This window comes from Carcharhinus amblyrhynchos, chromosome 6 (assembly GCF_965287045.1).
Source record: "Carcharhinus amblyrhynchos chromosome 6, sCarAmb.v2.hapA, whole genome shotgun sequence".
Taxonomy (NCBI): Eukaryota; Metazoa; Chordata; class Chondrichthyes; order Carcharhiniformes; family Carcharhinidae; genus Carcharhinus; species Carcharhinus amblyrhynchos.
Window position 1 is genome coordinate 38,122,286 of NC_137329.1, and position 16,545 is coordinate 38,138,830.

The 16,545-nt window shown below is 40.8% G+C and overlaps 1 protein-coding gene across 4 annotated transcripts in view; it reads right to left on the reverse strand.

Annotated features, from left to right (window-relative positions):
• Positions 1-361: 361 nt before the first annotated feature.
• syt19 (synaptotagmin XIX) overlaps positions 362-16,545 on the reverse strand; it is a 55,447-nt gene continuing 39,263 nt past the window's right edge. For all 4 annotated transcript variants that reach the window (XM_080190245.1, XM_080190241.1, XM_080190243.1 and 1 more), the window contains exon 8: positions 362-4,987. In XM_080190245.1, coding sequence (XP_080046371.1) covers positions 4,680-4,987 — 308 coding nt within the window. In that variant the 3' untranslated portion in view covers positions 362-4,679. The remainder of the gene's footprint in view (positions 4,988-16,545) is intronic.

A 16,545-nucleotide genomic window follows, 5' to 3' on the forward strand; every position in this document is an offset into this window, starting at 1 on the left:
CTAGATGGGAGGAAGAAGGGTGGAATAACAATAGTGGTAGGGGAACAAAGAGGTGTTTCTGTAGATGTGATTCCAGGATGGTATATTGCCTCCCTGGTCTAGAGTCAAGGATGTTAATAAGTGGCATGTTAATAAGAACATGTTTATGGGAGTGGGTGAACAGCCAGAGGTTGTGATCCACTTCAGTACTAATGACAAAGGTAGAAATAGGAATGAGGTTCTGAAAATAGATTTTAGAAAGATATGGAAGAGATTGAGAAGTAGGACTTCAAAAGCAGTAATCTCCCCATGCCACATGCTTCAAAGTACAAAAACAGGAAGATTGAACAAATGAACTATAATAACTCCATGGAGGCAAAAGTTCCATCACCAAGTTACTTTACTTACACCATACATCTGTATACAGCCAACTCTCCAGTTACTCTCTGCTGAAATGCAGGCTGGGAGTCTGACACACCTGCTTTAAATAGGGAGCGTGAGATTCCCTGATTTAACCATCAATTAGGACTCATCCCTTTTCATACCAACCAAGTAAACAAACTCAAATTAACTTAAGGACAAATTAAAAGGAACAGCTCCCCAAAAGGAGGGGGAACAGCCCAAACAGAAAGCAAGGTTGAAAGGAAACTTAAAACATTAAATCATAATGTAATTTTCAGGGTTGATAATATACCCCAGACCCTGCGGTGCCCAGCGAGCGCAGAAGGTAAGGCTTATCAGGGTATTCAGATTCTAGCAAGCAAGCTCATTAGCCTGGCTAAACTTATCACATGAAAACATGGCTGGTGAGATAGGGCAGAAGAGAGGACTTTAGATTTCTGAGGAAATGGGGACTAGTTTTGGGGCAGATGGGACTTGCACAAAGCAGACAGACACCTTAACAGGACTGAGACCAAAAACAGAAGAAATTACAAAGGTATGAAGGTCAAATTGGCAGTGATAAATTGGGAAACGACATTAAAAGGTATATGGTTGACAGGCAATGGCCAGAAAAGGAGAAAAACAGAAAAATGCTGGAAAATCTTAGTAGTTCTGACAGCATCTGTGGAGAGAGAATAGAGCCAATGTTTTGAGTCTAGATGACTCTTTGTCACTTCTTTTCTGACCTGAACCCTAAGAATGCAAAGAGGCTTCAAGGGAATTTAGACAGGCTAACTGAGTGGGTGAGAACATGGTACATGGAATATAATGTGAAAAAATGTGGGCTGGAATGCTCCAACTTCACCCAGAGCTGGAATTCTCTGGTCCCACTGCAGTGAATGGAATTTTGGTTGAGTGCCAAATTCTCTGTTCTCGCTTGCAGCGGTAGTGGGAGAACGAAATCAGAGGACCCCGGTTGTGAAACAATTCACTTTAGTAGAAAAAACAGAAAAGCAGATTATTTCTTGAATGGTGAGAGATTGGAAAGTGGTGATGTTCAAAGGAACCTGGGTGTCCTTATTCACGAGTCACTGAAAGTTAGCTTGCAAGTGCAGCAAGCAATTAGGAAGGAAAATGATACGTTAGCCTTTTTTGCAAAAGAATATTTGAGTACAGAAGTAAAGATGTCTTGCTTCAGTTGTATCGAGCTTTGATGGACTGCATCTGGAATATTGTGTACAATTTTGGTCTCCACACCTAAGGAAGGATGTACTTGTGCAATGAAAGTTACTACATGTTGGGATGACAGGGTTCCTCTGAGGAGAGGCTGAGGAGACTGGGCCTGTATTCTTTAGAGTTTAGAAGAATGAGACATAACCTAACCGAAGGGTACAGTGCTCAACGTGATAGATGTAGGATGGATATTTCCACTGATGGTTTGGTGGGGGGGGGAAACAGGGGGTGCATCTAGAACAGGATGCACAGTCTCAGAATACGGGCTCAGTCATTTAGGACTGAGGTCAGGAGAAATTTCTTCACTCAGTGGTAGTGAATCTTTGGAATTCTATAACTGTGAGGCCTTTAGAAGTCCAGTCATTGAGTATATGCAAGCAGTGATCGGTAGATTCCTATACCGTAAACACACCAAGTGATACGTAAATAGTGCAGGGAAATGACATTGAGGTAGATGACAAACCAAGAGCTAACTGAGTGGCAGTGCAGGCTCAAAGGGCCGAATGGTCCATTCCTACTCCTATTTCATTTGCTCTTATTAACTCCATCATTGACCATGATTTTGTTGTGCTTTCTAGTTGCATTTCCAACAATTTGCAATACAAATTCCCATCAGGGTAAAAGATACAAAAGCCTGAGGTCACTTACCAACCGACTCAAAAACAGCTTCTTTCCTGCTGCCATCAAACCTTTGAATTGCCTTGCACTAAGTTGATCTTTCCCTACACGTTAGCTATGACTGAAACACTATATTCTGCACTTTCTCCTTTACTTCTCTATGAACAGTATGCCTTATCTGTATAGCGCACAAGAAACAATACTTTTCACTGGATATTAATACATGTGACAATAATAAATCAAATCAAAAAATAATTTCAGCTGCAAGGTGAGGCAGACAGCACAAGTTCTGGGTCATCATCTGCTTTGCTACTTAATGTGATAAATCGAATGTCATGAGTGGCATGGTGGCACAGTGATTAGCAATGTGGCCTCACTATGCCAAAGACCCAGGTTCAATTCCACCTTTGTGAAGTTTGCACGTTCTCCCTGTGTCTGCATTGGTTTTCTCTGGGTGCTCCGGTTTCCTCCCACAGTCCAAGGAAGTGCAGGTTAGGTGGATTGGCTATGCTAAATTGCCCCTTAGTGTCCCAAGATGTGTAGGTTAGGAGGGTTAGTGGGGTAAATAAGTGGGATTATGGGGATAGGCTGAGGGGAGGGGGGGTGGTTCCTCGGTAAGATGCTCTGTAGGAGAGTCAGAACAGACTCAATGTGCTGAATGGGCTCCTCTCCACATTAAGGATTCTATGAATAAGCTTTAACATCGTTGGTTTGGTTGTATTGTATTCTTATGAATATCTGGGAATACCTGGTTCCAATGAAGGATCATCAACCTGAAACATTAACTTTGTTTCTCTCTCCAGATGCTACCTGACAGCTGAGTATTTGAGCATTTTGTGTTTTTTTTGGGAGGTCATTGCTGTCTTTACCCAAACATTCTGCAGCCCTAATTTGACTTTTGGTCAATATGATATTTGTACAGCAGAGCTTTATGGGCCATGGGCCACCAAAGTGACAATGAAAATTGGTCAAAAAAATGCAGAAAATAAAAATTGCCAAAGCTTGTGGTCAACTAAGACTTGAAGATAGCCTGACTGGTCACTTCATTGAACTGTGAAAATAATGGAAATTTGAGTCTAGAAGTTAGGAGAAGCATCAACTCTCCAACTAAAATACCATTGCTGAAACCCAGGAGAAACCTCTTCAAGGCAAGAATATTTAACTGAGCTCTAATGAAGAGTCATCCAGACTTGAAACATTGGCTCTATTCTCTCCCCACAGATGCTGTCAAATTTGCTGAGATTTTCCAACTTTTTCTATTTTTGCTTCAGATTCCAGCATCCACTGTATTTTGCTTTTATGTTTCACTGGTGTAGCTTGATGGGCTAAATGGCTTCTTTCTGCACTGTAGGGATTCTATAATTCTAGAATTCTATTTGAACATAGCTAACAAGATACCTAAAGAAACAAACCAAAGCATACCAAATAGAGATAACCAGAGGCTTTTGTAAACTATTGCATTTTATCTGCTTTCACCAAGATTCTCAACTTCTATTCTTCAACTGTGACACACTTGATTCATAGAATCCCTACACTGCAGAAGGAGGCCATTCGGCTCATCGAGTCTACATTGAAAACAATCCCACCCAGGCTCTATCCCCATAACTCCACATATTTACCCTGCTAATTCCCTGACATCTTGGGAAATGTAACATGGCCAATCCACCTAACCAGTACATCTTTGGACTGTGGGAGGAAACCGGAGCACCCTGAAGAAACCCATGCAGACATGGGGAGGATGTACAAACTGAGGCAAGAATTGAACCCTGGCACTGTGAGGCAGCAGTATTATACACCATGCCATCGCGCAGCCCTCGATTCTTACATCTTTTTAAAAGATCTAGCTGTTTAGCTTTAAAAACTGTAGACTGGATCTTGTGATTTGATTTCATAAAATACATCCATCTGATGTTTGACACTCAAATTTCTGATTGTCTAAATGTTCTTCCTCAAATTCGATGGAGAACGGTTGTGAAAATACTGGATACACAATTGTTGAGCTGTCAGTCAGTCAATGCCAGTGGAAGCTTTTCCACTACTGCTCAGCTGTGTGGCTTTTCTAGCTGGGCCAGCAATTTCTAAAATTTCCAATAACGTAGAAAGAAAGGAGCTGAAGTGATGATTGAATACGAACAGTGGCTTCTCTTTGTGCTATAACCACATGATACAGGCTAACTTCCAGTTAACAGGCAGGGTGTTCGATTGTAGAATCACCAAGAGTTCAATGTTCTTTATTTAATGATTCTGAATCAATCTTCTGATTCCATTTTGTACATAACTTCCCTTCTGGACTTTTTTTTTGAAGGAATTCAGTATATGCTTTTGCAAAATTATACATTTCACCCAAAATAGAACTGAGTTGGCTTGAAAAGAGAGTGCACGCTGTGCTCCAGGCATCTGCTGCCACATTGCTGCTGTCTCCAAGAGATAATTAATGGTGATGGTAAGACAGATCCCAGAGGGTGTGCTTAGATTAAGAGCGGATGCCACTTTGACACAGGCTGCCTTAAGGACTGCAGCATAGAGAGCCAATGATCATCCTCTTTGGGTTTCTTGCCTCCCACATATGCACGACCTAAGAGATGCCTCGCACTGTCCTGGGAGAGTGAAATTTCATACACAGACGTAATAATCATGGACTGATTAATAGCGGAATCTGACACAGTGAACAGGATAACTTCATTAAACACGGTTGTTTCAGACTTTGGCTTTACTGGTGTCTTCTGGTGCTTCACTTTGTGTTGATTGACATAGAAATCGACTCTTGTGTAAATACCTGAGAGGGAAAGAAGCAAAGAAAGGTCAGGCTGGAATTTTGCCAGGCAACCGCAATCCCTGTAGGACATGACCACAGCCTCATCATTGCAGGAAATTTTCTATGTGTATTCTAAGTTGATAAATCACAATATTCAGTCGGCCAGCAATGCAATGAATAGTTTTCAGCAACTCATTTGTTTTTATAACTTCTAATGTTTTTGGTAGAATGATTTGCTATTTAAGAGCTGATTTAGTTCTAAACAGTCTAACGATCAGTCAGACTAATGCCTAGGTCTCATCAAGTTCAAATTACACACATAGATTCACAGGTAAAACACCTTGCATTTATATAGCAAAATGTCAGAAACCCTTCATGAGAGGGTAATCACAGTCAAAATTTTACGCCAAGGCAAAGAAGGAGAGATGATCAAAAGCTTGCACAGAGCAGAGGTAGAGAAGGAATCTCAGATGGCTAAAGACACTGCTGTCAATTTGGAGCAAAGAAAGGGAAGGATCCATGCAGCAGCAGAGTTCAAGCAATGTGTACTTCTCAGATAGCTGTAGACCTGGAAGAAGATACAGAGTTAGGGAGAGACAGGCAATGGGGGATTTGAACACCAGGATAAGAATTTTAAACTCAAGGCATTCATGGACAGCCAACGTAGATCACCAAGCACAGGGGTGATGGGTGAACAGGACTTGGTGTGAGTTAGGATATAGGCAGCAGTGCTTCAGATGTGCTGATCCTTTACAGAGGGTGAGAAATGGAAAGTCTACCAGAGAGGATTGAAATGATCCAGTCTGGAGGTAACTGAAGCATGGATAAGGGTTTCAGTGGTAAATGAGATGAGGCAGGAGAGGAGATAAGCTATATTACAGACATGGGCAGTCTCTGTGATGGACAGGATTTGGCGTCAAAAGCTGAGCTTGGCTTAGTATCAGATAAGGCATTAAGATTTGAACACAGCTGCTTAGACATCTAAAGAATCAAACCAAACATACCAAATAGAGATGACTAGAGACAAGCCCACACATGCAAAAACGCATGTACACATGAATAAAGAATGCATCCAGACATACGAACTATGATTATAAACATGCAGATGTATACATCACGTAGTATTATTTGGTAGATTGGTGATTTAAAAAAAATTCATTACTTGTTTTCTGCCTCTGGTTAATCTGAGAACATTTAATAAAAATCCTATTACACGATTGAAAAGGAGCTACGTTTTAAAAAATCTTCAAAATAAATTGTTTCTAGCCAGAAATAGAAGTAGCTCATATGTTATCATAGAATCCCTACAGTGCCGAAGGAGGCCAATAGGCCCATTGAATGTGCACTGACCACAATCCCACCCAGGCCCTATATGCGTAACCCTACATATTTACCCTAGCTAGTTCCCCTGACAGTAAGGGGCAATTTAGCATGGCCAATCCACCTAACCCGCACATCTTTGGACTGTGGGAAGAAACCGGAGCACCTGGAGGAAACCCATGCAGACATGGGGAGAATGTGCAAACTCCGCACAGACAGTGACCCAAGCCAGGAATTGAACCCGGGTCCCTGGTGCCGTGAGGCAGCAGTGCTAACCACTATGCAGCCCTTTCTTTGGACTATCAGAGATGCAGTATGTTCTAATAGACCAACAGGACTACAAGATTACCAGCTCATTAAAAATAAACTGGAGAGATTGGATCATCCACTGTATTAGATGCTGCCATTTTATTTCTGGCAACCGGCTTCAAAACCAGCCCAGACTCATGGAATGAAAATCTCCTCCATCAGCTGGCTGTAAAGATTCAGCTCCAAGTAAACGTGCACCATAGCACAAACACACACAATTCAAGACTAAATTAGCATTCTCTCTCCGCAGATCACTGTGGAGAAAACATCAGATTATTATAGCAGAGACTCGAGCTGAGACAATTCTTGGATTCTATGAAAGAGCTTTCCTCTGCATTTATCCATACCCAGCTAAGGAAGCATCAGAAGTCTCAAGTGGAAATGTTCCATTCCCAGTGCTTGCATCCATGGCCAAATATGTCAAAGAATTAAACAACAATTGATTGAACGAAAATAAAAGTTGCAGTTAGCTCTCCTTTTTGATATGATTTTGGACACAGGTATCAATTTATCACTTTCCATGTGGGTGCAGACCAGTGGTGTACTTAGAATGGGGTGTAAGGATTTTATAAAGGAAGAACTGAACCCCAAACTAAGATTAACAGAATTGGAAAAAGCATTTTCTGGCTGAACCCGAACTTAACCAATTTATTGCACTTCAGCCTCTGTGTTTGGTTGTTGCTCATCCCTACCTGACAAAAATACAAACTTCACAATATTTTCTAACACTGTTTTCATTTCTACCTGTGGCTGTTATTCTAATGAACATCTGAATAGAGTCTGAAATCTGTTTCACAGCCAACGCAGACTCCCAACTCCCCATTGCCCATTCCATAAATTCAGGCGGTACAGTTTGCAGAACAACAAACTTATTTTTACAAATCCCACTTAATCAATCCCTATTAACCTTTTCAATATTTCTCCCAGATGTCAATGAGGCTATTATCAAAAAGGGGGATGTGATTATAGTTCACATGCAGTGAAGGATCTTGTTTATCTGTAAGTGAAATAATTGGCTGATTAGATTTAAGTGGAACTAATTGTTTAGACTGAATTTCCTTGTGAATCTTCAATGACTGGATGATGAGAGAGTATTAAGTGCATCATTAACTTCTGCAGTCCATCTGCTCAGGGAAAAGGAGGCCTTGAGAGGATACTGTAATTATTTACTGAATTTCCAAAGCTGAAATTATGTTCTCATATCTTTTTGCATTCAGGTAGCATGTTACATTTGTCTCCAAACGCAGGAGATGTATTGGTTCTTCAGATTGATATAATTTCCTGAGAATTCAATTTTCTCATGGTGTTTCCCCCTGCATAAGAGTTTTCCTTCATTTTCATAAACTTCCCAGAAACAACATTCCGACCTAATTGCCTTGTGTAGTCTCTTGTCTCAGGACAATATGAATCGTGAATTGGTGACAATTATTGCACTTAAATTGTTCTAGTCAATTTCTCATAGCATTGCACATTCTCCCCATGTTTGTGTGGGTTTCCTCCGGGAGTTCTGGTTTCCTCTGAAAGATGTGCTGGTTAGGTGTGGGAGGAAAACAGAGAAAACCCATGCAGATGCATGGAGAACCTGAAGATGCTGCACAAACAGTGACCCAAGCCAAGAATTGAATCTGGGTCCCTGGCACTGTGAGGCAGTAGTGCTAATTACTATGCCAACCAGAGGTGGGATAATTGGAGGAATTTGACATTAAACAACTAGAATCTTGAAAGAATCATAGAAGCCCTACAGTGCAGAAAGAAGCCATTTGGCCCATCGAGTCTGCACCAACCACAATCCCACCCAGGCCCTAACCCCATATCCCAATATATTTACCTGCTAATTCCTCTAACCTATGCATCTCAGGACACTAAGGGGCAATTTTAGCATGGCCAATCAACCTAACCTGCACATCTTTGGATTGTGGGAGGAAACCAGAGCACCTGGAGGAAACCCACACAGACACGAGGAGAACGTGCAAACTCCGCACAGACAGTGACCCAAGCTGGGAATCGAACCCAGGTCCCTGGCGCTGTGAAAACATTATTAGTTTTGAATTAGATAAATGTAGTTACAAGCATTAATGGCTTTAAAGGAATAGCTATTAGAATCTTTTTCCAGCATGATGGTAAGGGAAAGTAACAATCACAAACTTAAATGACCTAAACAAGCAAAAGTGTGATAAGAAGCCTGAGTTATCAGTGAGAAAAAAGGGATCGATGAAACCTGTATAATTATGCTTAATAGGATTTTATAGTGTAAGTGTGATAACCAGGAGATGTAAATACCATACACAGCCTTTGTATAAGACAGACACCCTGTAGGAGCTGGTTGTGTCTCCCAAGTCTCTGTTCCTGCAACTCACAGACTTAAGTGGTTTTCAAGCTTTTATCACAACAATTTGATGTAGTCGGCAGGATCCTTGCAATATTGGACCTGGCACTTGATTGCATGCTCACAGCGGAGTATAGGTGAGTACATTCATTTACCACCCATTTGATGGGGCAGTCAGCATTTGAAACAAGAAGCCGATAGGTCGATTTGAGGATTTGTGCAAGCATATAATTCAGTGAATGCAGTTACCAAAGACAGCTTGGAGCCACGAACATGATTGGCTTCCTTAGTTAAACAAAAAGGGAGGAATTGTTGTATTTGGTTTCCAGGGTAAACTTAATTATTGAAAAAACTAGAACAATATAAGAGTGTCAACCGTTTCCTAGTTTTTGGTGCAGTGAGAGAACTAGTGGGGCAGAATAGTGTCGACCTTTTCCTAGTGTCAGATGCAGTGAGGGGAAAAAACATGGGACAGGGAGGGATCATTCTCCTTGTAAGAGGCAATAATATCAGTCATTCCAGCAACAGAGCAATAGCCATAACAGATAGAAATTGGGAACCCAAAGGATCACTCACTGGATATTTGGTGAATAAAAATGAAAAGATCATAATAAAATGGCTAACAAAAGCTGGGATCCATCATGGAGCCCAGACAAGCCTAAGGAATGTAGGATAACAGATGAAGAGGAAAGAGGGGAAAAGAATAGTGATTTTGTGTAAATGTTACCTTGGATTGGAGAAACCAGAGGTAATCAGAGACCGACTCAGGAAAAGGGACAATTATTAAAGCAACAAGAGGCACTTTGAACCAGAATTACCCACATAGTCAAAGGGTGGCTGGAGTCTGCAGAGTGACTGTTCTTTCAGGATGACCTGGGGCTAAGTGAGGGGAATTAGGGAGAGATTATAAATGAGGCGTATGCAGACGGAATGGAGACACTCAGAATTCAGGCTCTGGTTTGGACACACCACCCCGATGTGAAGCCACAAGGCCAACTGTCACAGCAATGGCTATTTATGCAATCCTTCCTGCCAGAGCTGCACCTATACAGACAAGATGAAGAGAGATACTGAACCCAACAGTAGGCAATCCCACACGCACCTGGATACTGATCATAACTACACACACCATTCACCCAGGGAAGAAACAAATGACATTAAAAGACCTACACCATCTCTGACCCAATTGCGGCAAAATGGGACTTTGGAGAAGGTTGGAGTAAACGCATGAGACCCATAATGTGCACTTAAAAGATGTACGTGACCTCGTGTGAGCTAACTGTCCCTGACACGTATGGAATCGATGCCCAGCCAATATCAGAGTGGGAACATGGGCCACCTTCAGACAAGATACAAAGGATTTAAAAATGTAATATAGATAGCAGTGATGGGCAGAAGCTGAGGAAATATTTTGATTGTTCCCATAAGTGGAGATCTCGAAGGTTCCTTTTCTCCCCATTGTTACTTGAAGTTTTGTTTAGAATAGGAAAATTTTAAGTTGTTTCAGATAAATGTTCTTGGAATGGAATTATACATAGTGTATGCAATGAAGAAGCTTTAATGTGTTTTCTTCCCTAAATTGTCATTTGTGTGTGGAGTTTCCGCAGTTTGCTTTAAAGATCTCACCATGAGGTTTATGAGTTGGTTTAAAAGGAAACAAACCAATGTTGATTCCAAGCCAAAACCACAATCGAATATCCTCTAAAGATGCAACATGTTTTTCTGTGTATCAAAGGATCAGTCTTTGCAACACTCTTATGCAGATTTTAAATCTTTCTAATAGAAGCTCAAACTTTTAGAGTAATGAGTTGATCCATTCTACCTCGAGCACAATGGGCCCTTGTGCTTTATTTAGAACTTTTGGCAGTATTCTGCCAATGGTTTTTAATTAGCCTCTTCTTTCATTTTACAGCCTTTTAATTATTTATATGCCTATCGAAGACTTCTGGCACTGGATATTACAGTCCTTCCACTGGCATATTTGTAGATGGGGGGCTTATAAGTTAAAGCTGGTGGCCTTCTCAATGTCTTCCTGCCCAGTCCTGACCTCTCTCCAATATTACAGCGGACAGCTCTTTGCCCTGAAGCCTTTTGAGACCCCTAATTGGCCAATTAATGACCACTTAAGGGATTAATTATGCCTCCGCTGCTATTTCACATGTAAGAAGCCTCACAACACCAGGTTAAAGTCTAACAGGTTTATTTGGGATCATGAGCTTTTAGAGTTCTGCTCCTTCATCAGGTGGCAGAGATAGGTGGAGACAAGGCAGGTATTCCAGAAGCTTTTACCACATGGAGTACTATTGGACAGAAAAGAGATGGACCTTTCTTTGAGTGGTGTCCTGTGTCTGTCAGATGCAGACCCCCCAAGATCTTTTTAACTCTCCCCCATGCTTCTTAAACCTGCCCCTTTCACTTTGCCTTGCTTGGATCCGCCAGCCAGACAGATCCAAAATCACAGACGTTCTTTTATACCTTGCCTGCATCAGTCTACTTCTTGGGGACTGCCTATAGTCCCAGCTGTAACCACTGCTTGATCTTGGCGCTGCTGGGAGTATAGTGCTGAAAGTTAACCTTATTGATTGGCAGCTCTCTGAGGCGGGACATCTTCTCAGGTGGAGCTGGGATTCCCACTCTGAAATAATTAAGGCTGCTCCCAGTTTAATATCGGATGGGTGGACTGACAACTGACGTTTTGTTCGGGGGAGGGAGTGGCAATTATGGTGCCACGTAAAATGCAGCCCTTGGATTCTCTCTGATGTTAGTTGGCTGTGCATGTTTCACAATGAAGAAGTAAAAATGCATTTCATTGTCAGAATGAGTTGCATGTCTGGGAGAAACAGTCACTCTGAACTCGCTGTCGAAAACTGTGCATGTGCTTCTTTTGATACTGAGCAATTTATTCCAAACTTGCCTGCAAATGATTCTTTATCACACTAGCAATTAATTGTTGAGAGCGTTTTTATCACTTTCTTTCTGCATTATTTTTGTTGCTTTTGGGCAAATAGACCTCCAGAGATAATGGTTAAACAATTGAAAAAGGAACATGGATATTCCTAAAATCCCTTTTCAAGTTAGAACCTAAATGATTTCTTCTAATATCCCCTTATTATATGAGAATTTGGTCATAATGAACCTTCTCCATATTGTTTTAACTTTAGATGATTTTCTTGATTCTTGTCTCTGCATGTTCGCATAGCCACACAGCCCTCCCCCTTCTGCTCATTGTCATCAATGTGATTTACTCATGCGTGTAGGTGTTCTTTTCTCAAACCTATAAGGTTCAACATGTTCCTTTTTTAAAAATTCATTGATGGGATGTGGGCATTGTTGTCTGGGCCATCCCTGAGGGCAATTAAGAGTTAACCACATGATCAATATGAGACTTTTAATTCCAGATTTTTTAAAAAAAGTCAAATTTTAACCATCAGCCACAGTTGGATTCAAAGCTAGGTCCCAGAGCATTACCTAGGATTACTAGCCCAGCAACAAAACCATCACTGCATCCCCTATTTTATGTTTCTATTGTTTGCCCAATTTCCTCAAATAATTGTGAAATCATATTCAAATTTTCTTCATTGTGGAAATAATTTTTGCTCATAGCAAGTGGCATATTTCCATAGCACTAGAGTAACAGTGACCTCTAGTGCCACTACATTTGTTAATACTTCAGTTCTGTTGCTTTGTAGTCTTTATCTTTCCCATGTCTAATGTTTGTTGGCTTATAAGGTAAGCAATAGGTAAGCTGAATAGGTAAGCAATTAATTGATGGTAAGTTCCACTCAAATGTGCTTTTTAAAAAGAAAAACATTTTTATTTGCTCCTGTAACTTCCTTTGCAATTTCAAGTTCAACTCCCAATTTTAAGAATGAAAGTCAACATGACGCGAGGACTGCCGATGCCACCCACCCCCACTCAGTGATTATATCTCTACATTTCAGAGTTTGGTAAGTAAAGAAATTTTCATTAGGTGAACTGCTCCTGCTAATCATTTGAGTTACACATTGGTGGATCTTACTGCTGTTACCATATGTTCTGCTGTTATTGTCCTTGAGGGATACTGCTTGGACATCATGAGGCTGTCTTCTACCAGTTACAAGGAAGTCTTTATTAGCAATACTTAATCATATAGATGTTTACATTAGGGATGGAGGGGACTCCATGCTAGATCCTTACACATTGCTATTCATGTCTCGACTGGGCTTAGTTCTAGGCCATGTGCTTTCTTATATTACCATGTGGATAGTCCAGTAGTCAGTCTCACATTAATCTTTTAGGTACCAGGTACTTCTACACACATCATTGTTATTCACCTATCTTCTCTGTGGGCATACAATTGGTTATATCTACTTTTTAGTTCATGGTGTATGGGGTAATATATTGGCATGGATAGTAGATTGGCTAGCTAACCAGAAACAGAGAGGGTCTTCTTGTGGTTGGCATGATGTCACAAGTGGTTTGTCACAATTATCAGTGCTGGGGTCTCAATTTGTTACAATTTATATGATTGGCTTGGATGAAGGGACCAAAGTTATGCGTTGCTACATTTGCTGATCACACACAGATAGGTTGGATAGTAAGATGTGAAGAGGAAACGAGGGGGCCACGAAGGGATATAGATAGGTTAGATGAGTAAATAAGACCTGGAAAATGGAGTATAATGTGGCAAATGTGAAATGGTCCATTTTGATGTGAAAAATAAAACAAAGGAGCAAATTAGCTACATGGTGAGAGCTCTGAGATACAGAGGGATTCGTGAATGAATCAGAAAAGGCTAGTATGCAGGTACAGCAAGTAATTAGGAAAGGTAAGAGAATGTTACCATTTATTATGAGGGGAATTAAATACAAAGGCAGGGAGGTTGTGCTTCAGTTATACAGGGAATTGGTGAGACCACATCTGGAGTACTATGTACAGTGTTGATCTCCTTATTTGAGGAAGGACGTGAATGTGTTGGAGGCAATTCAAAGAAGGTTTACTAGACTAATACCGGAAGGGGTAGATTATCTTATGAGGGAAGGTTGGACATGCTAGGCTTGTATTTGCTGGAGTTTAGAAGAGTAAGAGTCAACTTGATTGAAACATATAAGTTCCTGACATATCTTGACAGGGGTCTTTGAAAAGGATGTTTCCTCTTGTGGGAGAACTTAGTACTAGGGCCCACTGTTTAAAAATTTAGGACAGAGTGAAGACGAATGTTTTCTCTCAGAGGATTAAGAGTTTTTGGCACTCTTTTCCTTAAAAGATGGTGGAAACAGTTTTGAATATTTTTAAGGCAAAAGTAGATAGATTCTGGATAAACAAGGGGTGGTGAAAGATTATCAGGGGTAGGTGAAAATGTGGAGTTGAGATTACAGAAGGATCTGGGTGTCCTGGTACATGAATCACCAAAATTTCATATGCAAGTATAGCAAGAGATAAGAAAGCAAATGGAATGTTACTGGTTATTGCAGGGGAAATTGAATTGCATCCTGGCCCATTCCAGCTCCTGTGAAACTGGGAAGTGCTGTACACAGGGCTAGGATTTCTGATTTTCAGGCATTTCTGCTGATTTTATCATGAGAAGCTCTCTGTTATGGCAAAAATCTGAGCCTGTATGTGGACTTGACAACTTACTTTGCTACTAATCTTTGTGTCAGCAGCAAATTTAGCTACCATACATTAGGTCCCTTTGTCCAGGTCACTGATAGTGATTGTAAATAGTGGAGGGCCCAACATTGATTCCAGTCTGGTTATGGCTTGCTAACCTGAAAGTGACACATTTATTCCTGCTTCCTGTTAGATTACCAATCTGCTATCTATACTAATATGTTACTTCGTACACTATGAACTCTTATTTTGTGCAGTAACCTTTTATGTGGTACCTTATTGAATGCCTTTTGGAAACCCAATTTCCCCACATCTACTGGTTCGTCAATTGTCCATCTCGTTTGTCACTACCTTTAGAAATACTATTTCTGCTTTTGGGTGACTGTCCATGTAGAGTCTGCATGTTCTCTCTGTGTCTGCGTAGGTTTCCTCCAGGTGCTCTGGTTTCCTTCCACAGTCTAAAGATGTGCAGGTTAAGTGGATTGGCATGCTAAATTGCCCCATAATGTCCAACGATGTGTAGGCTTGGTGGATTACCATGAATCATAGAATCTCTATGGTGCATTTACAATGGCTATGGCTATAGGATTAGTCATGGTAAATGTGTCAGTTTATGGGGATAGGGTTGGGTTTGGACCTGGAGGGGATGTTCTTTTGGGCTTGGGGGGTATGTTCTTTTGGTGAATCAGTGCAGACTTGATGGATCGAATGGCCTCTCCTGGCAGAGTAGGAATTCCAAGGAATAATGGCTAAGCTCTACACTGTCTGAACTCATTTATTTGTAAACAAGTATGGTGTCGATCACCTAACAGGACCTAAGATTATAGAGCTGAATTTTTGTGGAAGAGGTGGTCTTGACTCAGCAAAATTGTCTCCTTCAAAATAATCTCTGCCCATCTTACTTTCAATCTGAGAAGGCGGCGGTGGGATGAAATCCAAAGGATGGTGCCCTGAGGTGGCAATGGAAATAGATGGATGGCCAGGCTAGACCGCTCATCTCTGGTTACTGGGACATTGGCCTAGTTGTATTGATGAACATCAGGCACTCAAATCTGCACCCATTATTCATCCCACATGCCATCCATCCCTTTTCATATCGCTCATGATGTCGCCATACCCCTTCATGCCATCTTGACACCCTCAAGCTCCTATTCTACATGCTCCCTCATATTGTACCTGCCCACTCTATGAGGCATCATGATCTTCTGCCCCCTCATACAGGCATTCCCCTTACATGCCCCTATGCACTCTCCATAGTTACTCAACCAGTATCCACTATGAGCAGATCTCAAGATGTCTTTGAAATGGACATTAAAAATTGAACTTTTAACAAGCTAATAGCGATGTAATTTTGTGTACTGAAACATTTCTCAATCCTAAAGTTCATTCAAAGAAACCCTCTCAAATGGTCATTCTGTTGTAAAAACAAAAACACATCATTTACACATCCAAGACAAATAATCCTTTAATAACCTCTTAAGGCTATCAATCCAAATGTGAACAAAGCATCTTGCTGAGATAAGTTCATCAGCTTTTGAAACTCACTCAATAATTCAGAATATGTTCAGCTGTAATAACAAACACTGGGAAATATAAACAATGCAGTTTATTAAGACTGAAATCCAGATGGACATTTTTCTTTTAAGCTACAGCAGATATTATTTTTTCTCTAACTGAAAGCTGCTGAAGGCATTTTCTTTAATTTAATACAATTATGAACTTTTAAATTGCTTCAGATTATTACATAAGGAGGGGGTATTTCATAGCCACGCTTGTCCCAAAACTTTAAAATCCCACCTGAGATCAACAGACCTTCCCATTGTCTGCCCCTCACCCGTTCTGATTCCCATGGTAAGTGGGGTAGTAAAATCCTGGCATAGAGACCAAAAACAGTGTTTTCATCTGTTTTGAATGCATAACAGTAGTTTATTCCAATGGGAAAGTATTTGAATGCATCTCAGTACTTACACAGTGCTGATCAATATAATAGTCAACTTACCTTTGCAGAATAGAGCCCTATGCTTAATCCCCGTAG